Source organism: Melozone crissalis, unplaced genomic scaffold (assembly GCF_028551555.1).
Source record: "Melozone crissalis strain CALT ecotype California unplaced genomic scaffold, PUWL_Pcris_2 ptg000005l_1, whole genome shotgun sequence".
Classification (NCBI taxonomy): domain Eukaryota; kingdom Metazoa; phylum Chordata; class Aves; order Passeriformes; family Passerellidae; genus Melozone; species Melozone crissalis.
In genome coordinates, this window is record NW_026535783.1 from 41,938,302 (window position 1) to 41,962,417 (window position 24,116).

The 24,116-nt window shown below is 39.2% G+C and overlaps 1 protein-coding gene across 1 annotated transcript in view; it reads right to left on the reverse strand.

The window, feature by feature from the left end:
- Nucleotides 1–21,865: 21,865 nt before the first annotated feature.
- CCDC171 (coiled-coil domain containing 171) overlaps nucleotides 21,866–24,116 on the reverse strand; it is a 159,666-nt gene continuing 157,415 nt past the window's right edge. Inside the window, 2 exon segments of the mRNA XM_054289527.1 lie at nucleotides 21,866–22,078; nucleotides 23,292–23,303. Of these exon segments, the coding sequence (XP_054145502.1) occupies nucleotides 21,866–22,078; nucleotides 23,292–23,303 (225 nt within the window).

A 24,116-nucleotide genomic window follows, 5' to 3' on the forward strand; every position in this document is an offset into this window, starting at 1 on the left:
TTTTCCACTCATACCTCCTTCCTGATGGTCCTCACAAGAAACTAAATAACCACATTGAAGCACTTGGAAAGACACAACAGGAACAATCCTAATTCCCTCCTTTATACAACTACATTTAAAAAAAAAGAAATGGAGAATTAATATGTCTAACGAATTATAACATGGCTGTGTGAAGAATCTAGTTCTCTGAAACACTGAAGAAAAAGGTCATAAAAACATTGTCAGGGCTAAGTTTAATCTTTCATTTTTCTTCCAGGGATATCTTTAAACCAGCTACAGTTTAACTTTGATTGAAACTACCTATGAAGAAAACAGTAATTTTTTTTAGTTGTCAGTAAGGTTTCTTGGTTGTTACAGATCTTGACCACAGGTTATGACTGAATTTGATGCATTTTTTTAATTAGTGGAAAATAAAATGAATTAGCAATACAAAAAGACTTACTGAAATCTGGTATCTTGAAAGGAGGCTGAGAACATGGATCCCCACAAGCCTATTTTGAACAGTATTTGGGGCTGTCAGTTAACCACTGTGTCCCTCAGCTTACTTCTCCAAATGACAGATTTTGATGTTCTACTGGCTCTAATGCGCTAGTAGGCTCTCTAGATTAAAAGCACTAGGTAGTCATATAGTTATGATAGTAAAAATAAAGAAAACCTGTTCAATTTTCTGATGAGATATGATTGCTAATTTGCTAATTGATGCTTTTGGAAATACATGCCTAAGCATGCCAGCATGAAGCTCCCCTCCCTCATACATATTGGCATGATATGGAGCAGTGCTAAGTACTGAAAACAGTGTGATAATCAGTTTCCTCAGGTTTTACAGGAACTTGGGCAAAAGAAATAGAGAGAAATCTTCATAGTTATGCTACCACTGCAACTTTGCTATTGAGATAATTGGCTTTTCCAGAAACTGCACTGAATGTTTTGTGAAAACAAACAGCAGGGAATCCAGAACAGTTTATAGGCAACAGGGGGTAACCATGGCCCTTAAAACCTTGTACTGGCCAGTGCTGACCGCATGATGCAACTGCAGAATCAACAGAAAACACTCAGGACATCAGATATGATGCCCTCAGAAAGGGAGCAGGTGAAAAAGACTGTAAATAACATAGCACTACTGTTCAAATATGTGATGGGAATGCACAAAGCAACAAGCAGTTCACAATGGTTTCAGTCCATTTGAGCCTCACAAATGCTAGAGCAATATGACACTATATGGAACAGCCAGCACTTCAGAGAAGATGACTAGCCAGCTAAGACAGCCACAGCCTCCTACCTGCAAGGATCCCCAAACGCAAAAATGCATCAAGGCTTGACTGAAAAAGCGACTGATTTAAGAGGGGATGGCTTTGGCAAAGAGCTATTACAATTTTCAGTCAATGCTTCAGAGACCCCTCAGTGATCAGGGACAGCTCTCTGGGTGAAGCAGTTGCTTCATCAACAAAGGCAGCAGCAGGAGGCTGCAGCCTTGCAGCTCTCTCTGGATCTGTGCTGTGGAGATGTCTCAGCTGGGTTTCTGACATTCTAGGAAACCCAAATTTTGCTTAAATTAAAAAAACAAACAAACAAACAAACAAAAAAACCCAAACAACAACAACAACAAAAAAAAGGCAAAAAAACCAAACCTACCCTAATGAGTTATTGCACAGAGCTGAGTCAACCTTACTTATTCAGCTTGTATTTAAATTAAATCTTTTTTCTTAAGGACTTGGCTAAACTGTAAAAATATGGTGCTTTCAGCTGTAACTCACTTTCTCCTACTGTATTTCTTTGCTACTTGTGCTACAGAACTTTCCTGTTTGTGCAAAACTCCATGATGGAATAGTGTTTAACATCCATAGAAGATATTTTTGAAAAGACATAGAAAGGAAAATGGGGAAAAGGATATATAACCTTTGCTATATATAACAAACTGGAGACACCAAGTAGTCATGAGGCAGACACTTTTTCCTCTTCACTGAACCCCTCTAACCCAGGCTTCGTTCTTCTACTTTTTAAATTTTATTTCAACTTCCAAAATGTGAGACACCAATCTAAGAAAACCACAGATAAGGGAAATAGAACCCACATAAGATAAGGTGTCAGTATATGTGGCTCAATTTGTCTCACAGTAGGGAGTGTTTTAGTTTAGACTTTAAAACTCTTTTAGGCCATAGTTAGAGAAATCTTAAAATGAGATAAGGCATTTTAGAAAATGTTTTCAGTGTCAGAGAAAATAAGTGCTTAGTATTGCTATTAATTCTCCTAGCAAAAAGAACTCCACCCAAAGCAGAAGAAACACTGAAAAGCACATAATGCCTGAGCAGTATTCCTTAAAGCCTTGTGCATCCAGAAGGCAAGTAATCCAGCTTGAGTACAATGATCTTGGTGAATAAAAGGCCAAAGTTCCTATTCACTTCAATGGGGTCAGGATTTCCCACAGGAAGCATCCCACCTTAATGCTTGGTTTTTTAGTCTACCTCCAAAGCACCAACATTACAGTCCTTTCTGGCATCTCCACCTTTGCAGGTTTAGTCCACATATTTTATAACTGGTCCTATCTGGTTATCAACAGCTGATCAAATTGACAACATATTTACCTTTTCTGTGTGATCTGTCCTCGTGGAAGACATAGGTATCTGTGGCAAACATGTGCACTTCAGGGCCTGTCTTATCAAACACTTATCATCCACCCACTATGTACTTCCTATAAAATTAGCAGGAAAACTCAGAATGAAAACCGTGCAGCAGAAAAGATCATGTCTTGCAGTTCTCTTGAGCTGCGGGAAAAGATCCTTCTGAAGGTGATTTCTGGTTTACATGGCATATACCTTTGAAGTACACTCAATCTGGAATCAATTCAGGAATTTACAGATATGGGTTATCAGACCTTGTTTATTCACAATGATGAGAGGAGTTTAATTAATACCACACATATTCATCAATTCTTTGCTTTTAAACCTTACCTTTTGCCCACCAGCTAATCAATACGTATTTTAATCTTCTTCCCTTTTCAGACATGGTTTTAACATCTCACAGAACACAGTAGCAGACTTCACAATCATTAATTGCTATTACCAGCTCTTTCATTTTCTGAACATCAGCAGTTTCGATAAAATCCACTTTCATCCATGTGTTATATTACCCATTTTTATTCACCACTTGTTTCTGAAGTAGTCTTCTTTAAAATTGCAGAGGTTCTATTAACCAGGATTACAAAATAGTTCTTTTATACAATTTCCTTTATATTCTCAGATTTTCTCATTTGACATGGAAAAAAATAGGAATTACCTTCAGTTGTAGATATAACTCCATATCTATCTACAAAACCTAAAATATGGATTAGGGAAACATGGTAATTTTCCCTGACACAAACACAATTAAGATGTTTATTTTGAGATCTAGTCTAACATTTTAACCTGAGGAGACAATTTAGCCCATGAAAATGAAAATGTTTAAAGGTCTGTCAGTCATAGCCTACTAAAAAGCAAACATATTTCTGCTGATCTTTGGTCGCATGCAGAGCACAATACCAGTTGATATGGCTTCATATTTGTCTCCCTCGCTATTAATCAACAAAATCAATAGCTACAGCCACTTTCACTGGCCTTTCATTTCAATTTTTTACATGCAACTGATCTCAAACATAGAACAAAAGTGAGTAACAGGCAGAAGCAGAGTCAAGTGACTAAGGAAGAGTACGGCTTTGCTGTCCAGTTGGGCAGGATTGCACTTAGAAAAGCAAAAACTTATCTGGAGTTGAATCTGGCAAGGAATATGAAAGACAACAGGGAAGTACTCTACAAGTATAAGAAAAGCAAAAGGAAAATGTGAGCCCGATGCTGAATGGCGCAGGAAAACTGGTGACAACTGACATACAGAAGGATGAGATGGTTGATGCCTTCTTTGTCTCAGTCCTTGCCAATAAAATCTGCTGTTAGGAATCCTAGGCCACTGAGACCAGAGAGAACTGGAACAAGGAAGACTCACTTAGTGAAGATGGACTGGGCAAGAGAGCAAATAAGCAGCATATACCAGCTCAAAAGTGCTGAGGGAGCTGTGATGTCACTGTGAGGACACTTTCAGTTGTCTTTGAATGGCCATGATGACAAATCAAACAAGAGGTTCCCAAGGACTGAAAGAAAAAAACACCACTCCAAGAACAAGGGGAAAAAATAAAATGTAAAATTAAAAAAAAATTAAAATAAAAATTTGAGAACAGGTCCTTTAGCATCACCTCAGGCTCTAGGAAAGCAATGAACAGCTGCTCCTGGAAACTAGAATGAGGTAGCTGGCCTGGTGGATGAAGGAAGAACAATGGATGGTTTTTACATTGACTTTGGCAGCATGTCTGACACTGACTCCTGTAACATCATTACAGACAAGCCAACAGGTTAAATAAATGAACGGTGAATTAAAAAGTGGCTGAATAATCAACCCTGTGCTCTTCAACATCTCCACTAATGGCCTTGAGGATGGGTAAAGCGCATCCTCAGCAGGTTCACAGATGATACAGAACTGGGCAGTGTGACTGATACACCAGGGCATTTTGCTGACAATTAGAGGTGATTCCACAAGAGAAAACACCAGAAGTACAACAAAGAGAAACTGGAAATCCCATAACTGAGGAGAAATAACCCCTAGGTAGCTAGCATAAAAGGTAAACAGTATCATGGGCTGCTTTGGGCAAAGAGCGGTAAGCGGGTTGAAGAAGGTGAACCTTCCACTCTGTTCAGCACTGGCAAGGCCACATATAGCCATATTGTGGCCAGATCCGGGCTACTCAGTACAAAAGAGACATGGATACACTGCAACAACTTGTGCAGGGTAACAAAGATACTGTATGTACTATACTAACTTTCATATGAGGAGAGGCTGAGAGAGCAGGGCTTGTTCACCTGAAGAAAAAACAGCCCAAGGGAGACCTTGTACACATGTATACCAACAGGACAGAATGAAGATGAAGCAGCCAGATTCCCCTCTGTGGTGCCTGGTGTCAGGACCAGAGGCAATGGGCACAAACTGAAACACTGGAGGTTCAAGATTCTCTTGGAACATCAGGAAACACTTTTTCATTGTGAAGGTGACACAGATTGTCCAGAGGGGTTCTGAAGTGTGGATCCTTGGAGATATTCAAAGACCAACTGAACACTGTCCAGGAAACCTTTAGCTTTAGCTGACTCTGCTCTGGCAGGAATATGGAACTAGATATTAGATGTCCTATCCAACATCAGCCATTCTGCAATTCAGTGATTTGTAAGCCAGTGGCCTGTTTACAGTTATAAGCTGCAAAAATTTATTAATTTGGTCATTTCTATGATTTATGAGAATGGTCATATCACTCGTGTAGTAGTATCATGGAATAGATAATTATTGTAAAATAGGAACATTACTTAAACAAACCAAATGCTCCTGGGTACTGTAAGCTACACATAGAAGGAATGAACTATAGAGCCTTAGGATATGCTCAACCTCTCATTTGCTGTGGATACAAACCTCAGCTTTCAAAATGATGACATTTCCCCTCCAATCTTTTACTAGACTGACAGCCATTCATATATGTATTGGTGTGTCTCATCATTATTGTGTGTTATACACAATGTTTTTAATATCTGTACCAAGTGAATGAACAATTTTTAACGACCTTAATTTTTCTGTCACCTTTGCCATCCTCTAAGTTCCCATCTTGAAATGTTTCCATTAATATGGTCAATTGGTGAGGCAGCAGTGACTGAAGGAACTCTGGGAGTGAGGGTTAGACCAGGCTGTACAGGAGGATCTCCATTCACAAGAGATGGAAACAGCCCCAGGGAGCATGAAGAACAGGGGTGTGGCTTGGCAGAAAGGGCAGGGATAGCACTTTGCATGGCAACTCACATGAGCAGGGCAAACAGCAGGGGCTCCTCTCCCACCATCTGGGAGCAGCCAATAGAGGCAACAAACAGACTGAATAGGTGGTAAGGAACAGCACCTTTTAGTCCCAATCCTTTTAGCATACTAGTTCAACCTTCCTCAGCTAAAGTGTTGACACACCAAGCTTGATCATGTGTAGCTGCAGGAGTCACTGAACCAGCCACGTCAGAGGCCTCCAGACAGACAAACATGCTTAAGGGAGATGGAGCTCTCCAGGTCACAGGCTACCAGGAGTGCCTTTCTGCAAGGCTGGGGCTGGCAAACACTTTGCACACGAAGTGCTGTGGTTGAGGAGCTGTGTCACCAGAGGACGGAGCTACAGGAAGAAGTGAACAGGAAGGCTGTGTAGTATTTGAGCACACGAGGAAGGGCTGAGGATTATTTTCAGAGACATTATGGTCTCAAGGCTCTTGGGAGTCTCTAACTTACACTGCAGTGGAGAAGCAGATGGAACCCTGCACAGTAATTAGCCCAGGGTCTGTTAGTCCAGGGTCCATCGAGATGAAGACTGGAAGCAGTTCACAGTGTGCACCAGGAGGAAAGTTCCTCCTCTTTCTCAGAATCTGACAAGCAGCACTGGCACCTTCTCTAGCATGTGTAAGGCTTTGGAATTAAGAAGGTCAGACAACTGAGGAGGTAGGTAAAGGTCCTTCTGGGATCAAGTGGCCTCCTAACGCAACACCATCTGTACCCCACATCACAACCTCCTGTTAAGAGGAAAAGGAGGGTAGTTGTAATGGGAGACTCCCTTCTAAGGGAATGGAGGGCCTGACATGTAGACTGGACCCAGCTCACAGGGGCATGAATAAGGGACATTATTGGAAGATTCCCCAGTATATTAAGGCCTTGTGATTCCTATCCTTCATTGGTTGTTCAATGGAATGGTGATGATATAACAAAGAGAAGTCCAAGTGCAATCAAAGAGACATCAGTGTTTTGAGAAGACTGATAGAAGGATCAGAAACACAAGTTGTGATTTCCTTGCTCCTTCTGGTAACAACAAATATTATTAATAGGAACAGGTGGATCCATCAGATCAATGTGTGGTTCTCAGGCTGGTGTAATCAGAAAAAAATTGCTGCTTTTGACCATATTCTACTCAAAACCTGGTCTACTGACACCTTTCAGAGCAGGAATATGGAACTAGAGATTCACCTTTCCCAGAGGGGAAGAAGAATTCTAGCACAGGAGCTAGCAGTTGTTGATAGAGCCTCAAACTAGCTTGGAAGGGGAAAAGGGACCAAACCAGGCCCGCTATGGTAAGCAATGGGATGGTATGACAAAACTTAAGGAAACAAGCACTAATGGAATCTATTAATCAGCTTCATTGACTACAATGTACCACACCTGAAATGTTTCTACACTAAGGCATACCCCATGGGAAACAAAGAAGATGAGCTGGAAGCCTGGCTCTGTCCCAGAGATTTGACATTATTGGCATAAGTGAAACCTGGTGAGATAAGTCCTGTGACTAGAGTGCCCTGAGGGACAGTTACATGCTCTTCCGATGAAACAGGGGCAGAAGAGGCTAGGGGATGGCATTGTATGTAATGAAAAGGACAAAATATGTGGAGCTGAGAGGTGGCAATGGCACAGTTGAGAGCCTCTGGATAAGAGTCAAGAGAAAAAAATAATGTGGATGTTATCATGGGACTCTACTATAGACCTCCCAGCCAGGACAATGATGCTGACAAATTATTCTTTGAGGAACTAAAGGAGACTCCCAAGTCAACTGTCCTGGTCTTTATGAGGGACTTCATCTTGCCAGAAATCAGCTGGGAGCATCATGCAGCAGGTACAACCTGGGCCAGAAGATCCTTAAAAAACCTGGATGACAACTTTATGGAATAGGTCCTAAGGGAGCTGACTCAGAAGGATGTTCTCCTCCATCTCTACTTGTCAACAGAGAGAATCTCATGGATCAAAGTGGACACTGGCAGCTGTCTTGACCACAAAGAGATCAAGTTTAAAATCTCAGCTGACAGCAGGAAAAATGCAGGCAGCAATTCAGGTATCAGGTGAGAAAACTTCAAGCTGCTCATTAGAGAGAATTAGAGAGTAATGTCCCCTGGGAAAATGTATTTGCAGACACTCAGGTCCATCAGTGCTGGTCACTTCTTAAACATCACTCTCTAAGAGGACACAAGCAGGCAATTCCCAAATGTCTGAAGTCAAGCAGACGAGGCAAAAGGCTGGCTTGGCTGAGCAGGAATCTTCTCTTGGAAATAAGACAAAAAAAGGAAGGTGTATGCCCTTTCCACTGGGATCTTGCCTAGTGGAAGCAAGGTCAGGTGGCATGAGAAAAATAAGAGATGCTGCTCACCATTGTAGGGAGAAAATTCATGTGGTCAAAGATCAGCTGGAGATGAAGCTGGCCAGAATTGTGGGAGCAATAGAGATTTCTCATACAACAGGCAGCATAAAAATAATATTGGCCTTTTATAAGATGAGGATGGTCACCTCACAGACGGGGACACAGACATGGCCGAAGTGTTCAATGCATTCTTTGTCTCTGCCTTCAACACCAATGATGTACTATGGACTAAGGGAGTCCCAGTGTCTTCAGCTGGAGGATCAGGACTGTGAGAATTATAAACTCCAGTCAAACCTGAACTTGTGTGGGATCTGTTGCTCCAGCTGGATCCCTACAGATCAATGGGGCCTAATGGGATTCCTCTGAGAATCCTCACAGAGCTAGCTGATCCTCATAGCAAAGCCTCTCTCAATAATTTTTGAGCGGTCTTGGGAATCCAGAGCAGTACAAGCTGACTGGAACCTGGTGAACTATCTTGATTTCAGAAGACAGGTGTCTGCTAAGACAGGCAGGAGTCTCTCTTGAAATAGAAAATGTGAACCCCCTCCCTCTGACAATTGATATAATAATTGAATACTTCAGACATAATCTGAATTATTACAATTTTGAATTTAAGGGGCTCTCAGGCAAAAATATGGGAGTAAGAATAACAGTTCTTCATTAGGAAAATAAAAAGAAAAATGCAGTATTATAAAACAACACTGACAGAGTCAGAATACAAACTGACACCCTGTTGGTCAGGGTGTTAGTAGCAGTCTGATTAAAGGGTGGCTGCAGTCCTACTGGAGTGACAGATGTAGTTCTGTTGAAACAATGACCCTGCAGAAAGGGTGTATTTTTCCTCTGAAGGTCCAATGATGGGCCTGGTCTTCCTCTAGGAATCCAGTGGAAAAAGCTGCTCCTCTGGTAATGCAGTGAGAAAAGGCTGCCTGTGGTGTTCCAAATCTCAGATTATATCCAGGTAGGAATGCTTGGCTCCTCCCCCTGGACAGAGCATCTCACAATGGGATGATGTAATTTTTTCAGTCATGCAGTGACATTCAATGGCCCATCAACAGAAGATATCTTCCTGAAGGGAGGATGGGTTGTGGAAAAGATAAAGAAAACTGCCCCAGCTGGTTTTAACGGCTGAGCTACTAACAGAAGATAACTGAGATAAAGAAAACTGCCCCAGCTGGTTCTAACAGATGGCAATAGAATACACACCCCCAACCACATCTTTCATTGCAACCAACACATGATCATTGTCCCAGTTTTCAAGAAGGGCAAGAAGTAAGACTCTGGAAACTCCAGGCCTCTCAGTGTCACTTCAGTGCCTGGTAAAGTTATAGACAACATTATTCTGGGAGCTATTAAAAACATCTGAAACATAATGCAGCATTTGGTCATAGCCAGCATGGTTTCATGAGAGGAAATACCTGCTCATCAAACGTGATTTCCTTTTATGACAAGGTAACACACTCAGGTGATCAAGGACAGCTGATGTAATATTTTTGGGCTTCAGCAAAACCTTCTGGCAACAAACTGTCCAGCACACAGCTGGATAAACACTTCATGGGATGGGTGAGCACCTGACACACAGGCACAAGGGGTTACAGTGAATGGGGAGACATCAGGCTGGGGACCTGCTACTGGTGGGGCTCCAGGGAGCTGCATCCTCAGCCCAGTGCTCTTCAGCATCTTCATAAATTACTTGGATGTAGGACTGGAAGGGATGCTAAGCAAGTTCCCAGGTGATACAAAACCAAGAGGAGTTGATGCCCTTGAAGGCAGGGAAGCCCTGCAGAGAGGCCTTGACAAATCAGGGGTCTGGGCAATCACCAACCATATGAAGTTCAACAAGAGAAAGCAGTGCCGTGGAAAGGCACCTGGGGGTCCTGGTCAATGAAAAGCTGAACCTGAGTCAGCAGTGCCCTGGCAGCCAGGAGGGCCAACCCTGTCCTGGGGGGCACCAGGGACAGCATGGCCAGCCAGGCGAGGGAGGGGATTGTCCTGCTCTGCTCTGAGCTGGGGCAGCCTCACCTCCAGTGCTGGGGCTGGTTTGAGTGTCACAATACAAGAAAGAAATTAAACTATTAGAGAGTGTCCAAAGGAGGGCCATCAGGATAGTGAAGGACCTTAAGAGGAAGCTGTACGAGGAGTGGCTGAGGTCACTTGATCTGTTCAGCCTGGAGCAGAGGAAGCGGAGGGGAGACCTCACTGCAGTCTTCAATTTCCTCCTGAAGGGAAGAGAAGGGGTAGGAACCAGTCTCTTTTTTGTGTTGACAAGTGACAGGATCAAGGGAATGGCCTGAAGATGTGTGAGGGGAAGTTTAGGTCAGACATCAGGAAAAGGTTCCTCACCCAGAGGGTGACAGGGCACCAGAACATGTTCTCCAGGGATGTGGTCCCAGCACCAGCCTGACACAGCTCAAGAAGCATTTGGACAGTGCTCTGAGGCACATGGTGTGACTCCTGGGGATGGTGCTTACAGGGCCAGGAGTTGGACTTAGTGATCCTTTTGCATCTCTTCGAACTCAGCATATTCTGTGATTCAGGGATTCTATGTAATGTGTATGGCAGAATTTGATTCTTCTAAGTAAAGCACCTGAGTTCATGTAATAATGGCAAAATAATGCCATCTTTGGGGACATGGCACCTGTTTTAAGACAAAATCCTCGCAATATGAATAACTGGAGCAAAGACAATGCATTAAAATATTACTTAGAATTGACTTATGTTGGTGGTCAAAACAAGAAAACTGTATTATCAGGTTTACAACCCAATTGACTAATGCTGTATTTCTGATAGGATGTTTAAACTCTGCTCTAACATAGGAGAAATTCTAGAAACACTCAAAGTTGTATCACCTGGATCTACTTTCTTCCTTCATTCATTCTCACGGAGTACTCCTTCATTCTGGCAAAGAAAGAATCTTGACTGTGAAATAAATATACATATACATACACAATAAAAGACACAAAGCAGACGTACAGGAAAAGGAGAACAGGAAATTAGAGCAAAAAAGAAGCCTGTGGAAGCCATGTAGAAATTTCTATAACAAGACTCTTCTTAGGATTAGAGTCCAGATTCCAGTCTAAAGTCAACCCAAGTACCTCTATATACTTCATCTTCATGTCCCTAAGCTTCATATCTTCTTGAGGTCCTCGGAGTTGTCTATAAAAATTATAGTATCTAAATTCAATATTCATTAGACAACTGATTTAATGGAAAAGATCACTAGTGCTTGCTCAAAGAAATAAGTTTGCATTTGACTAGCTCACATGGTGAACTGTAACTGCTCTGTGAACTTTCTAAGAGGTTCTTGTAGACTCAGACAGAGGTAGAAACCATTTCAGTTATTAAAAGAAACCAAGTCTTTTTGGGCAGCAGCAGAAAAGAGGAAACTCCTCCCTTTCGAATTATAAATCTTTATAGTGCAATTCTTTATGGCTAGGAAGAGAACTTCAGACACTTTTCATATAACCCCAACTGTTTAATCTGTACCCTTTCGGAAGTCAAGCTGTGTGCGTACGTGAGACAGAAACATTTTTGCTTCAATAGGAAGAATGATACAGTTCCCCTCAACCCACTGTAAAACTACGCGATTCTTACAGGGGAAGCAAAGTACATTTCCTTGGCAGAGAATGGCATTATATGGCTTGTGAGTCTTCATCCTTTTGTAGTCTAGTTAGAACCTGTGATCACAGGGGACCACGGTAGGCAAATAGACACAACATCCATTAACAAAGACACTAAATTTTACCTAAGTAGAAAAGCAACAGGGTCTAAGTTTCGCTTACAGAAAAACAACTCTGAGCTATTCAAACAAGATCCTCTTTATCAGTTCTTTTTAAATTTACTATTACTCCAGAGTCAGTCCAGTTCGGCTGTCTGCTGCTAGGTTTTAAGCAATTTGTTTGAAATTCTAGCAAATATATCAGTAGCAACACTTATTAATTTCCCTACCATTCCCTATGCAGTGCTTAGCCACTAATACAGACACAAAAGTGCAATACAAACAAGTATTCCACAAATACTTAATGAAAACTTCTGTTGTAGTTACAGCTAAAAGGGTGTTTCACACTGGAAGAAATTTGCATTTTCAGTAAATTAAGATACATTCACAGGCTTCAGGATATTAATACAGTAGACATAACAATGAAAAGATGTTGCAGATCAACAGCATTTTTCATCTGAGAATGAAAACATTTTCTTATGGTATTGGAGTAAAACTGGTAGAGTTTAGTCTTAATGAGAATTTACAGGTAGACTCCTGGACAAAGGGATTCCATCTCTAAGGGTAAACTGGGAGGGGTTTTGTTTGTTTCTCTTTTGTTTCATTATTGTCATTGTTGTTTGGGCTTTTTGTTTGTGGGTTTGTTTTGGTTTTACATGTAGCAGTTGACATGAAAGATAAAGTGGTTTTTTCTCTTTGTCTTACAGGGTGTGTCCAAACCCTAATTTATTGATAAAGTTGCAGAAGCCTCTTCTTTGGAAATAATAAGACCCGGGACAAGGCTACAGATGTCCTCTGAAACTAATCAGAGATCCATTGGTTTTCTTTTATTTTCTTTCTGATCCTTCACAATTAAAGTTGCTTCTAGATATTGTCTCCTGTTATAAACTATTTTCCTAAATTAGAGTGTACAGTAAGAAAATATTAAGACAATTTTTAAATTGGTTTTACATTTTTCTTGGAGCTTTTTGACGAAAGCTATGCTTTGTAGTTAATCTAAGATATATTTGGCTCACTTCTTTAAAAATGTGTTTATTTATAATGCCAAATAAAAAATTCATCACACTCTGCTGTTGATTTTTGAGTTTCCCTATTTTCCTTGATTATAATTTAATACATTATGCCTGATGGAGTCCTAAGAGTTCACTAAGCAACAGCTGGTTCTATCTGATTCATACAAGAGCTTCTGGGAAAAATAAGTAGTTAAGGGCAAAGGCACACAACATGTGCACATACACCAGAAACTGCTAAAAATACCTTAAGTAAAATATAGCATTAAAAAAGCGAATACCCAACTCAAATGTTCATATACAAATGCATTGTATGGATAATTAGACTTTGAACTCCAGGGGATTTCCACAAGTCTCCTTATGGCTTCCCAATACCATATTGCTTAGCATAGTTGTGAGTTTCTGGAAGCTAGAAAGATCTACTTTTTGCCCTTGATCCAGTGGTAGAGAGAATTAAGTCTGCACAGGCCAGAAGTCTATAGGTCTTGCCTGCTGAATATATAGGTTATCATAGCATACAACAGACTCAGTGCAGATCTTGGAAGAAGGCACAGATCTGCAAATGTCACCAGCCATTCCAATGTGAAGCAGTTAATCTGCTTCCAGACACTTTCATAATATCTCAGATATGAGGAGAAAATGAAATATATTTAGCTAGACACATTAAGGCAGGCTCTTAAATGAGCTTAAATGCTGCTACTAAAAAGCTGACTATTACGACTTACCACAAAATCACTCTTTGTGATTTACTTGTGATTCACACAAGATTAAAACACTTTCTTTTTCCCTTAGAAGGCCAAGTGTGATGTACCAATGGCACCTAATAAGACACTATAAGGATCAGGAAATTCCCCAAATGCATCAAAAGTTTCACACAAGCTAGGTCCATTTACAGTTGCATGCTTCAACCAGGCTGGCTGATATCAATTTGAAAAATAACACTGGCTTGAAAAAAAAATTTTGCAAGTCATAACTCATGAGCATTTGCAAATTCATTTCCAAGACAGAATTCTAATGACTTCCAGAAACCACCCTGCAGTCATGAGAAAAATCCTGGAAAGCTCAGAGTCCAAAAGTGTAACTAAGTCCTACAGGATTAGACAAACAGCACGCAGACTTCTCCAGCCAAAATAAGGAAGTACAAAGCAGCTGTCCATATGACAGCAGTTGCGTTGAAATTGCTATTCCATCGTGCAAAAGCACAACACCAAATATATCCTACGCAGTGCGCGCACTGCTCTTGTAAACTCACTAGTGTTTGTTCCCTCCTGTATTCCTGTTCATTCAAAAGCTTTTGAATGCACAATTTGCACTATTTTTTACATCTCAATTGCCAAGTCAGCATCTATTCCTTCTTGGGGGTTTTAAGCTGGCAGGAAGAGTTAACACTGAGAAGTATTCAGATAAATAACATGAACTTAACTTTTTCCAAACTTAGACAAAGTCAAGATGAAAACCTATTGGTGTGTCTTAATGCCAGATTACAAAAGCTGTCAGAAGGCACTTCTATAACAAAACTCTCTTTGGGAGTTGGATTGTACTTTTCAACATACATTTACTAACTTGTGTGACACGCCCAACAAAAAAAACCCCTTGAGATTAATTTCTTTGTCTAAAGACTTAATAATTGTCTCACCAGTTCTCTCAAGAGGCAGTCTGAAAACATACAACAAAAGCAAGCCTAGTTCACGTTTCCTGTCAGTGTATAATGGATATTGCCACCATTTAGAAAGTGCAGGATTCCTATGCCAGCAGAGTATGACTGTTCTGCATTGCACACTGGTTTTTCTATAGCACTATTATATGTCAGTGTATACTTTGCTAAAGAGAACTTTCTGTCAACAATCAGTGTTTCATTGGCATTAATGTGCAGTAAAAGACAACGAAGCATGACTCAATTAAACCACCAAATACTGCATTTAAATAACATTAACCTCTGACATTTTAAAAGAACAGTGCAGAATTTTAGCTGCATGACTCTTGTTAAGGTCAGTGCTTTAACATATACAGCTTCCCACCCCAAATGTCTGACATAAATTTGTTTCAGTAAGCCAACTGAGAATGAAGCCTGAAACCAGGATTTATCTACCACTGCAAACATTACAACTAAGGTTTCTCCCACACTTTTGTTCATGGGAACAAATTTTATTAACCTTCATATGGTGTTGAGGTAGGAAAGGATTTCATATTTAATTCACAATTCACTCACTTTTCTTTTGATAGTTACCTTGTGAACTGAGGCTTACAAATTATTTTCAAAAGATTTTCAGTCAGCAAAAATCTAAAATGCTATATATATGAATGTCACAGGATAGAGTGTATCTCTGGGTTCCTCCCCATATGTGCCAGTAGAATCCCATGCATTTTAAGGACTTTTTGTTTGAAGTTCTAATGGCAAGTCAACACAACATACACTGAAGGTTACTGAAACTCTCACCTGATGCATACAAAAGTTGCCCCCACTTATTTTGCAATGCACATGTGCCAGATTTTTAAGCCTAACAGCATTTTTCCTGTAACGTGTAGAAGGTAAATGCCTTTCTTAACCATACTGCTCACAAATACAGCATCCATGATCCTTGTTTCCACAACTTTTAGGACCACACCATTAGTGTGGACTAAACTATTCAGATATCTGCAAGTCAGTTAGTGGGACTGCTCTGTGGGTTAGCTGTATTTCACACAAAATTAAATGTAATTATTTAAACATTATTAGCATTGCTTTATTTTTGAACAATCTCCTCTTACTGTCATGCAGTGGAAGATTAAAAAATTTGTTTACCAAGAAAAAAAATAGGATATTTATACAATATTGGTGACAGTACTTGTGCTTAAAATCTAATCTTTAAATCTAACATTTTAATCTAATGTCTTCTATTTTTTAATTGCTGACTTTCATGAAATTAGTCAAAACTAAGACCAACCACTTATGAAGCTTTAATTTGGCATAGTAGAGCCATGAGAAGGCAATCTCACATCAGTAATAATTTTTAGTACTATTAGCTTATGAAGAGACAGGAAACATGGTACAATGGAAGTGGTAAATAAAGAACTGAAGAAAATTATTCAGTGGATCTCCCTACCTCCTGAAGAGCATTCCTTGGAAACAATTTCATTTTCAGACACTTCCTCATATTTTGCTTTGTCCTGGTTCAATTTTATTCATCAGTCACTGGACACCAGAAACAGCAGACAAAGATTCAGTTTCATATGCATAGCTGAATGGCTGGTTTGCAAAGCACTGAACTGCAATACATAAAATTACATAAATTGCCCAAAATTCCTTCATGATGCTCCCCGTGACAGCAATCAGATCCATGTGAGCATGACAAAGAGCATGTCACCTTCCATCTCCCATTGAAGGACAATTTGCAGAGACCTAAGTGAAAGTCACGTCTAAATCTGTAAAACTGAAGTCATAGTAGAGTCAGAGTACCTATACGAAAATGTTATTTTTCCAGTTTCATTCTGTACATAAAGATGTTAAATAATTTATGCAAAAAATCACTGTAGGTTCCACTGGTTTAGTTGAATACTCAGCAAAGAGGAAAGAAGACAGTGAAACACTTTCTGAGTAAATACTGAGGTACATTTTTAGGCCATATGGAGACTATGATGCAAAATGATTGTCCAAAAATTATCAGATTACAAAGACCAAAGTGAAGTCAAGTCAGACAAAATCTAGTCATTTCATACTGGGCAAGATTAAAAAATAGGACAGAATGTCCTAATAGATTCCTTTGTTAGTTTGGATTTCAAGGCTAAGCAACAACAGAATGGAGAAAGAAATGCTGAGTAAGCTTGGCATTCCATCACGAGTGGTAGGAGAGGTGCTCTTCCCATATAGATTTCATCCAAACCTTGAACCTGCCAGGGGCTTTTTGGGGTTTATTCACTGGAGATTAATCAAAGAACTACAAAAAACATCAGGAGAAAAATGCTACTAAAGCAATTTTGTATATCAGAAAAGAGTTTAAATATTTTTAGGAGCTTAGTTATAGTACATGCAAATTCATCTTAAATTGAAAGCATTGGAAAACCTTTCAAGTACAGAATAACTGCAGAATGATCAGATGCTCTTATAAGTGATCAAATGATCAGACTGACCTAATTGACAAAGAGGTTATGTAAAATATTGCCTTTTACTTAATCCAGGGTTTTAGCAGTGTTTGGAAACTTGGAGAGCCCTTTACAAAATAAAGTGTCCCACTAGTCCCCCCCATGACTAGATACATGGACAGTAAGTCAGCCGAAAAACTGCCTGAACTAGTGAGCTCAAAGGATGGTGATCAGTGCCACAAAGTCACCTGGAGACCTCTCACTAGTGATGTACCCCAGGGGTCAATATGGGGACCAATACAGACTCATAACATTGTTAATGGCCTGGATAATGGAAGCCACTGCAAAATCCTCAAGTTTGCAGATGACACTAAATTGGGAGAAATGGTTGACAGATCAGAAGGATTTGCTGCCATCCAGAGGGACTTTTGACAGACCAGAGGACTGATAGGAACTTGATGAAATTAAAGTAAAGAGAAGAAAGGCTGCTCTGCCTGGGGAGTACTACCTTCAGCACCAGAACAGGATGAGGAACCGAGACTGACTGGGGCCCAACTGTCTGGGGACCAGAAAAGTACCTGGAGGTTCTTGGTCTTCCTTTCTTACCATGAGGCAGAAATGTGCCCTGGCAGCAAAGCAGGCCAACAGCCCTTTTGGGCTGCATCAGGAAGAGAGCTGCCAGCAAGTCAAGTGAGGCAATCATTCCCCCCTAATCTAGCATTGATGATTCTGTATCTGTAGTAATGGCTCCAGTCCAGACCTCCCTAGAACATGAGAGAGATGGAAATAGAGAAGTGAGTCCAGTGAAGGACCAAAAAGATGACTAATAAAATGACTGAGGCATAATCTTTTCTCATAAGAGAAGAGGCTGAGAGAGCTGTGATTTTTTTAGCTTGTAGAAGAGAAGGCTCAGGGAAATCTTACCAACTTGTGTAAATACCTGTAAAGAATATGGAGCCACACTGTCCTCTGTGGTGCCTAGTGACAGGAGAAAAGGCAATGTTCAGCAACCTGTTGTAGCTGACTAAGGGGGCGTGCTGGAACAGATGATTTTCAGAGCCATGAAACCACAGCTCCCTTGGTTTAACTTGGTAAAAGCATGCAACATCTTTTACAATGGACGATACTCCCATAAATGCCTATTCAACTTGACAGTCATTGAATTCTGCTGAATTAAAAAAATAGCTGTGGGAGACAGGAGCCAAAAAACCCGTCTGTACTATTAGTGTAGTACAGACAGCACTCTAAGGAATTGCTTAGAGTATGTGGAGTCATAATATCGTCAGTCCAATAACCAAAATCTTTGCTGAGAAAGATATACATAGTGTGCACAAAGGCACAAACACAACTTGTATTAAGAGCTATAAAACTTACTGCAGGGAAAAATAATGTATTATACAATCTCTTTTCAGACATGTGTTACTTGGTTAGTAAATAAATTAATATTAATTTTGAGACTGACCAGAAAGCCAATAATTTGTTGCACCACATTCAAAAACCATGGAGATTATTTTAACCCCACCAAATACAGTCTTTCTTCTAAGGAAACTAGTTGCTCTTGCAAAGGAGTGCTGAGATGAAACAAGTGGAACTAGTCCCCTTTAAATTCCAGGCTAAAAATGAAAAGCTTTGAAAGTAAGGATCAAGACCTAAAGCTCTGTAATTTTCAAAGCAAGGCAGAGCAGATGGTAGAAAACAGGATGGTCTGTTGAAAGCTACTGTTATGGCACTGTCTTGCCACATTCTATACAAGCATGACTTTTATTGTGTCCCCAAATGATAGGGAAAGATATGCTTTGGTAAGCTACAAACTACATTTGTAAACTACTAACAGGGAATCTTCTACTTATTTGGAATTTATATCAAATTTCACTTTACCAAATGGAAGAAAAAGCAACTCAGGGGTATCACACTAAAGATAATGCAGTTTACTACTCTCAGCTTCTTCACAATGTAAGAAAGAGGAGATTTTGATTACAAATGGGACCTCTGACAGCCAAATAAAATATATTTCAAAGTCTCTTCAAAGTGGATGGCTTTAAAAGAAATGGTACATAACTCAGTCAATATTTAAATAGAGTGAATGAGGTAGATGTTCTCCTTCAATGAAAACTTACAAACTAGTTCTTGTGAGAAATGATAGCTTGTTAGATCATCCTATTAACTACACTCAGTTTGCTATTGCTATGATCCCTGTGAAATGACAAAACCATGCCTGGAGCTGTAACTAGAGGAGATATTCCTAATCTCAGTAAGATAGGGACTTCAGAAAGAAATCCTTTTCCTGTCTCTACATGCACAATACCACATAGACTCGCAATGATGGGAAAGGTACAAGTAGACTGCAAATCTTCAGCAGTTTGAGACCACACAGCAAAAAGTAGGCACTTACTTTCTCAAACTGTAGAGTGCCATGACAATATACCTTTAAAAGTGCTTAAATGCATCTATACACAGTAGAGAGGAAAATGATCAATGAAATATATTCTTTTATTCTTCATATTAATAGATCTTTGAAATTAAATTTGAAAAAGCAGAATACAGTACTTGTGGTGCCTTCAAGAACAGTCACAGTCATGAAAGAGTGGAGCCAACCCACTTGGAGGAAAATGAAAACTTCCTTCTTCCCTATTCAAGACTAAATACACAAAGAAAATGAATGTTCTTCCTCTGTCAGCTGACTCTTACATGTAAGAGTTCTTCAAGATTTATTATTTGGCATTTCATGGCTCTGCATTGTTATACAAACATACATGTACAAAAAGGCTATGAGCAATGGACTGCACAATAAGAGAATATCTGAACATTTGAACCTCCCTTAGATTAAAGGTCTTCCGTTGAAAATTAAAAGGCCTATTAGGAGTGCTTTGCTTTGCTCAGGCTGGAAAAGAGAAGACTGAGAAGACCTCATTGCAGTTACAACTTCCTCAAGAGGAAAAGAGGAGGGGCAGGCACCGATGTCTTCTCTGTAGTGACCAGTGACAGGACCCAAGAGAATTGCAGGCTTGAAGTTGTGTCAGGAGAGTTTTAGGTTGGATATCAAGGAAAGGATTTTCATCCAGAGGGTAGTTGGGTACTGGAACAGGCTGTCCTGGGAGGTAGTCACAGCACCAGCCTAAGAGACTTCAAGAAGCATTTGAACAGTGCTCTCAGGCATATGCTGTTACTCATGAGATTGTCCTGTGCAAGGCTAGGATTTGGACTTGATGATAACTGTGGGTCTCTTCCAACTCAGGATATTCTACGATTCTAGAGTACTTGAAAACAAGGGTAGTTGGAAGATTTGTTCATTTTAAGTGATAAAACATTTATGCATATATTCTTTTCCATCCAAAATGGAATTTCAGTAGTAGTCATGAAGCCTTAAAATCAAACCCTACATTTGACATATTAGATGAAATTACAAATTCCATAATGCATAATATTATTTTTCTAATGTACCACTGGCCTATACTGAGAAACAATCTATTATATAGATTTTGCATTCAATTTTTTTGTCAAAAACTACACAGCACATCAAAAGTTAATATCACTAGGGAGTTCTGTGATTAATATGAAAACAAATGGTATATTAAAAATTTCTTTTGTTCTTCATTCACAAGGATGAAAATGCTAGGATTTAACCTTTAAGGGTTAAAGAGTTTAATCAATGTCAATGTCTGATCTTCTGAAGGCGATAAAGAACAGTCTGTCTAGCGATACCCAACAGAACATCACTTTGTCAAGCCACAAAGCACCCAAAAGCTTGTCAAGTAAGTTACCAGAAACCTCTTTGTGGTTAGAACTCAGCTCCTTCCTGCTTGACCTATTATTTGATATTTGACCACTTGGTTGCAAGACACTTGCTCTTTCCAGCTGAAATGTCACTGGGGCATCTTGTCAGCTCCCCGACATCTCGGCCTGACATACAATTTTACTTTTGTGTGCTACAAGGCAGAAAATGCAGGGCAATGGCCTTGCTTTAAATTCTGTCAGCATCAAAGATGGGCGTCACTCTTGGGTCCTACCAACAACAACAAAAAAGGAGTCTATTTGAAGGTCAAAACAGCCATTACTTTTTAGTCTTTCAGCTTAAACTAAATATATTACCTGCAACACTGGTTTGGGAACTGTCCTTATAAAGTATATAAACATATCATCAGAAATCCTCTCTCCACAATTGTTCTTTCTTATGAAATGCAGACTTGATAAAAGGGTGAGTTTTCAGCGCCTGCAGGGACCAGATTCAGTGGTTAACTTAACTTGTTCAAATAGGCAAGTGGTATCATGTAGCTTTACAAGGAGCAACCTGACCTTCTCACATTGACCAGCAGTGACATTATTGTGCAGGAAGAGAAGCAGTCACATCATTTCTGTTTTGCACAACCTGCTTAAAGTTTGCAACTAAATGCTTGTCTTCAGTTGAGCTGACAAGAGAAAAGAGGGGGCTCAGTGAACCATGGCAGGGCTGCCATGAAATGACAGGAATCATTGGCATACATTTCAAATAGCTCTCTCAATCCTATTAAAGTATTGCAGTCCTGCTTTAAAATAGACAAGTATGAAACAACTTTGATAGATAGAGACTAAAATGGCTTATTGATTTTTTTTTAAGACTGAGGAAAATTACCCAAAATGTGTCATTCTTTAACATTTAAAAATATACTACATAAAAAATGAACAACTGCAATAAATAAAAGTTTAAAGAAATAACTGCTTCAGTATGCAAAACTGACAGGTGCAGAAATGTGAACATACAAATGCACATTTTCACAATACCATAAAATTAATGTCAAAAAATACAAACGCTGAGCTACAATTCAAAGATAGCAAAAAATTACACTTTAATTGCATCATTTTACATTAATATAATTTTTCCCTTCTAGAAGATTATTGATACTAAGAATCTGAAAATTCATTTTCCATTGTTCTTCTGGGATTGGATGTGACATCCAGGGTGAAGAAACAGATTGAAGACAGAGAACTGTCTCTGTTTTGCATAACACTGTAGGATGTGTCAAGTTCAGCTTGCAATGCCAAAAAGTCTAGGACAGAACTCTGGTCAGGCTGAATTTCTAGCTTGGAGCCACGCTGATGTTTGAACTACCTCTTGTTTCCTGGAATGATAAATAAAAAATAAAAAAAAAAAAACAAAGCACAAAGAGAATTTACACTTAGTGTTAAATTCCTTTCACAAAAGTATGTATATGAAGTATTTGCAAGTGTTTTCTTCTTGTTTTAAACACTTACTTTGGTACCTGAGAGCCAATAGCCATATTTAATAGAAAGAAACAAGGCATATTTTCTCAGGTATTCTGCCCAAGTAAGTGTTAGAAAAAAATAACCTCCTGTATTTGAAGTGCTACAAATACTTATAGAGAACTTTTACCCCCTCTTCATTACAATTACCAGATTTCTTTTTCATCTAATAAAGAAATGTTTTCCAGTCTCCCCGTCACTGTTACTAGGAAACACATGACATGCAAATTATAGAATGTATTTGGGTTTATTAAAATATATATCATCATCAATTGAAATCAAACACTTAATACTCTTCAAATGTTAGCCTGTAAGAAAATGGCCAGAAAACACACACTGAATGTACATTGATGGGAACACGATTCATATTTCAATACGTCTCAACATTCAATCAAACAGATAATTCAACATTAAAGAACTTCCAGCACTAAAACATCAGGCATTGTACTTTGACAGATTATGGATAATATCAGTATATCAATACTAGCAATTCTTTTGAAAATGGTAAAAGAACGACATTCTGTATTCCCCTAAAGAAAGAAAAGAAAAATCAATGACACATAGCTCTTCTGCCCTTTACCAATGCACTGCATTGTGTGAAAATAACAAAAATTTAATCAGGTCTTATAATATATGAAAGCATCATATGCAAAGCATAATTATAGAATAAAAAAATTAACACACTGAATGGCCATTTCAGTATCTCTGAAGTTTAGAACACTTTCTTTTCATCATTTAAGGAAGAGTATAAATGCATATATAAACACACACACATTGAGGCAGAAACCCGTATCTACAGACACACTAACTCATATAAATTTGGAGAGAGGCTGAAGGGTGTGTGTATATTCATATTTCAACAAATCCAGTCTCAATTATATGTATAAAGACACATTCGTGAAAGATTCCCCCTCCCTCAGTTACCACTGCTGAAGAAAAACCAATTGTTGCCTCTAACACCTACTTCAACAGGTCCCTTTGATACGAACACTTTTGATTTCCTGATTTCACCACAAGCTATATTGCAGCCACTCTAAACTCCTAGGCTATGCTAGACCTTCATTAAGAACTCATACGGAAGCAAATTTAGATGACGGTTTCAAGTACATAGTTAAAATGAGGTAGTGCCCTGAGTTTTTCTAAATGTTAGGTCTGACGAGGATGAAATAACCAGCAGGACTAGGAAGTCAGATATGTAATACTCTAGTTTTTCAGTCCTTCTGAGCTCTACCCTACCAAATAAGAACCCCTAAAATGAGATCTCAGTGTTCCAGCCAACCTGAAATGAGAATTCAGTGAAGGCTAATACACCAATTGACAGCCTCTTCTTTGTACACTATAATCAACTGACTGCACGCAAAATTCTCTCTAAAATAAGAATCATTCATTAAAACCATTACAGCAGTATTGAAATGCACAAACAACTTGTGATGTTCTAAAAAAATTTCTATGTGTAAAAAAAAATAAATCAATAAGCTTCAAGCTACAAATGGGTTTGACTCTGGGTAACAAATATTGAGGACAAATTTAAACATACTGCTTTCAACACCTCAAGTAATCAGCATACCACAATGAATGAAAAATCTCATACTATGATTACACTCACGTATTACTCTTTTCCAAGCTGTAGTGAGGGTTTTTTTTAAAAAAATATGGCATAAAAAATCCAGTAAAGAGGTAAGAAATCAGATTTCCTTTGAGAGTTGCAAAAACAAAAATTATGAAACTTAATGACTGGCAGCAAGTCAATAGACTATGTTACAGTAAAAGCTTCATTGCTGGGGAAAAAAAAAAGCTCTGGTTTAGTTATCTAGACCCTGTGCTGTACTTCTTACAAAGAACAGAATTCTAGTCATTGAACAGAAGGGAAATCAGATTTAAT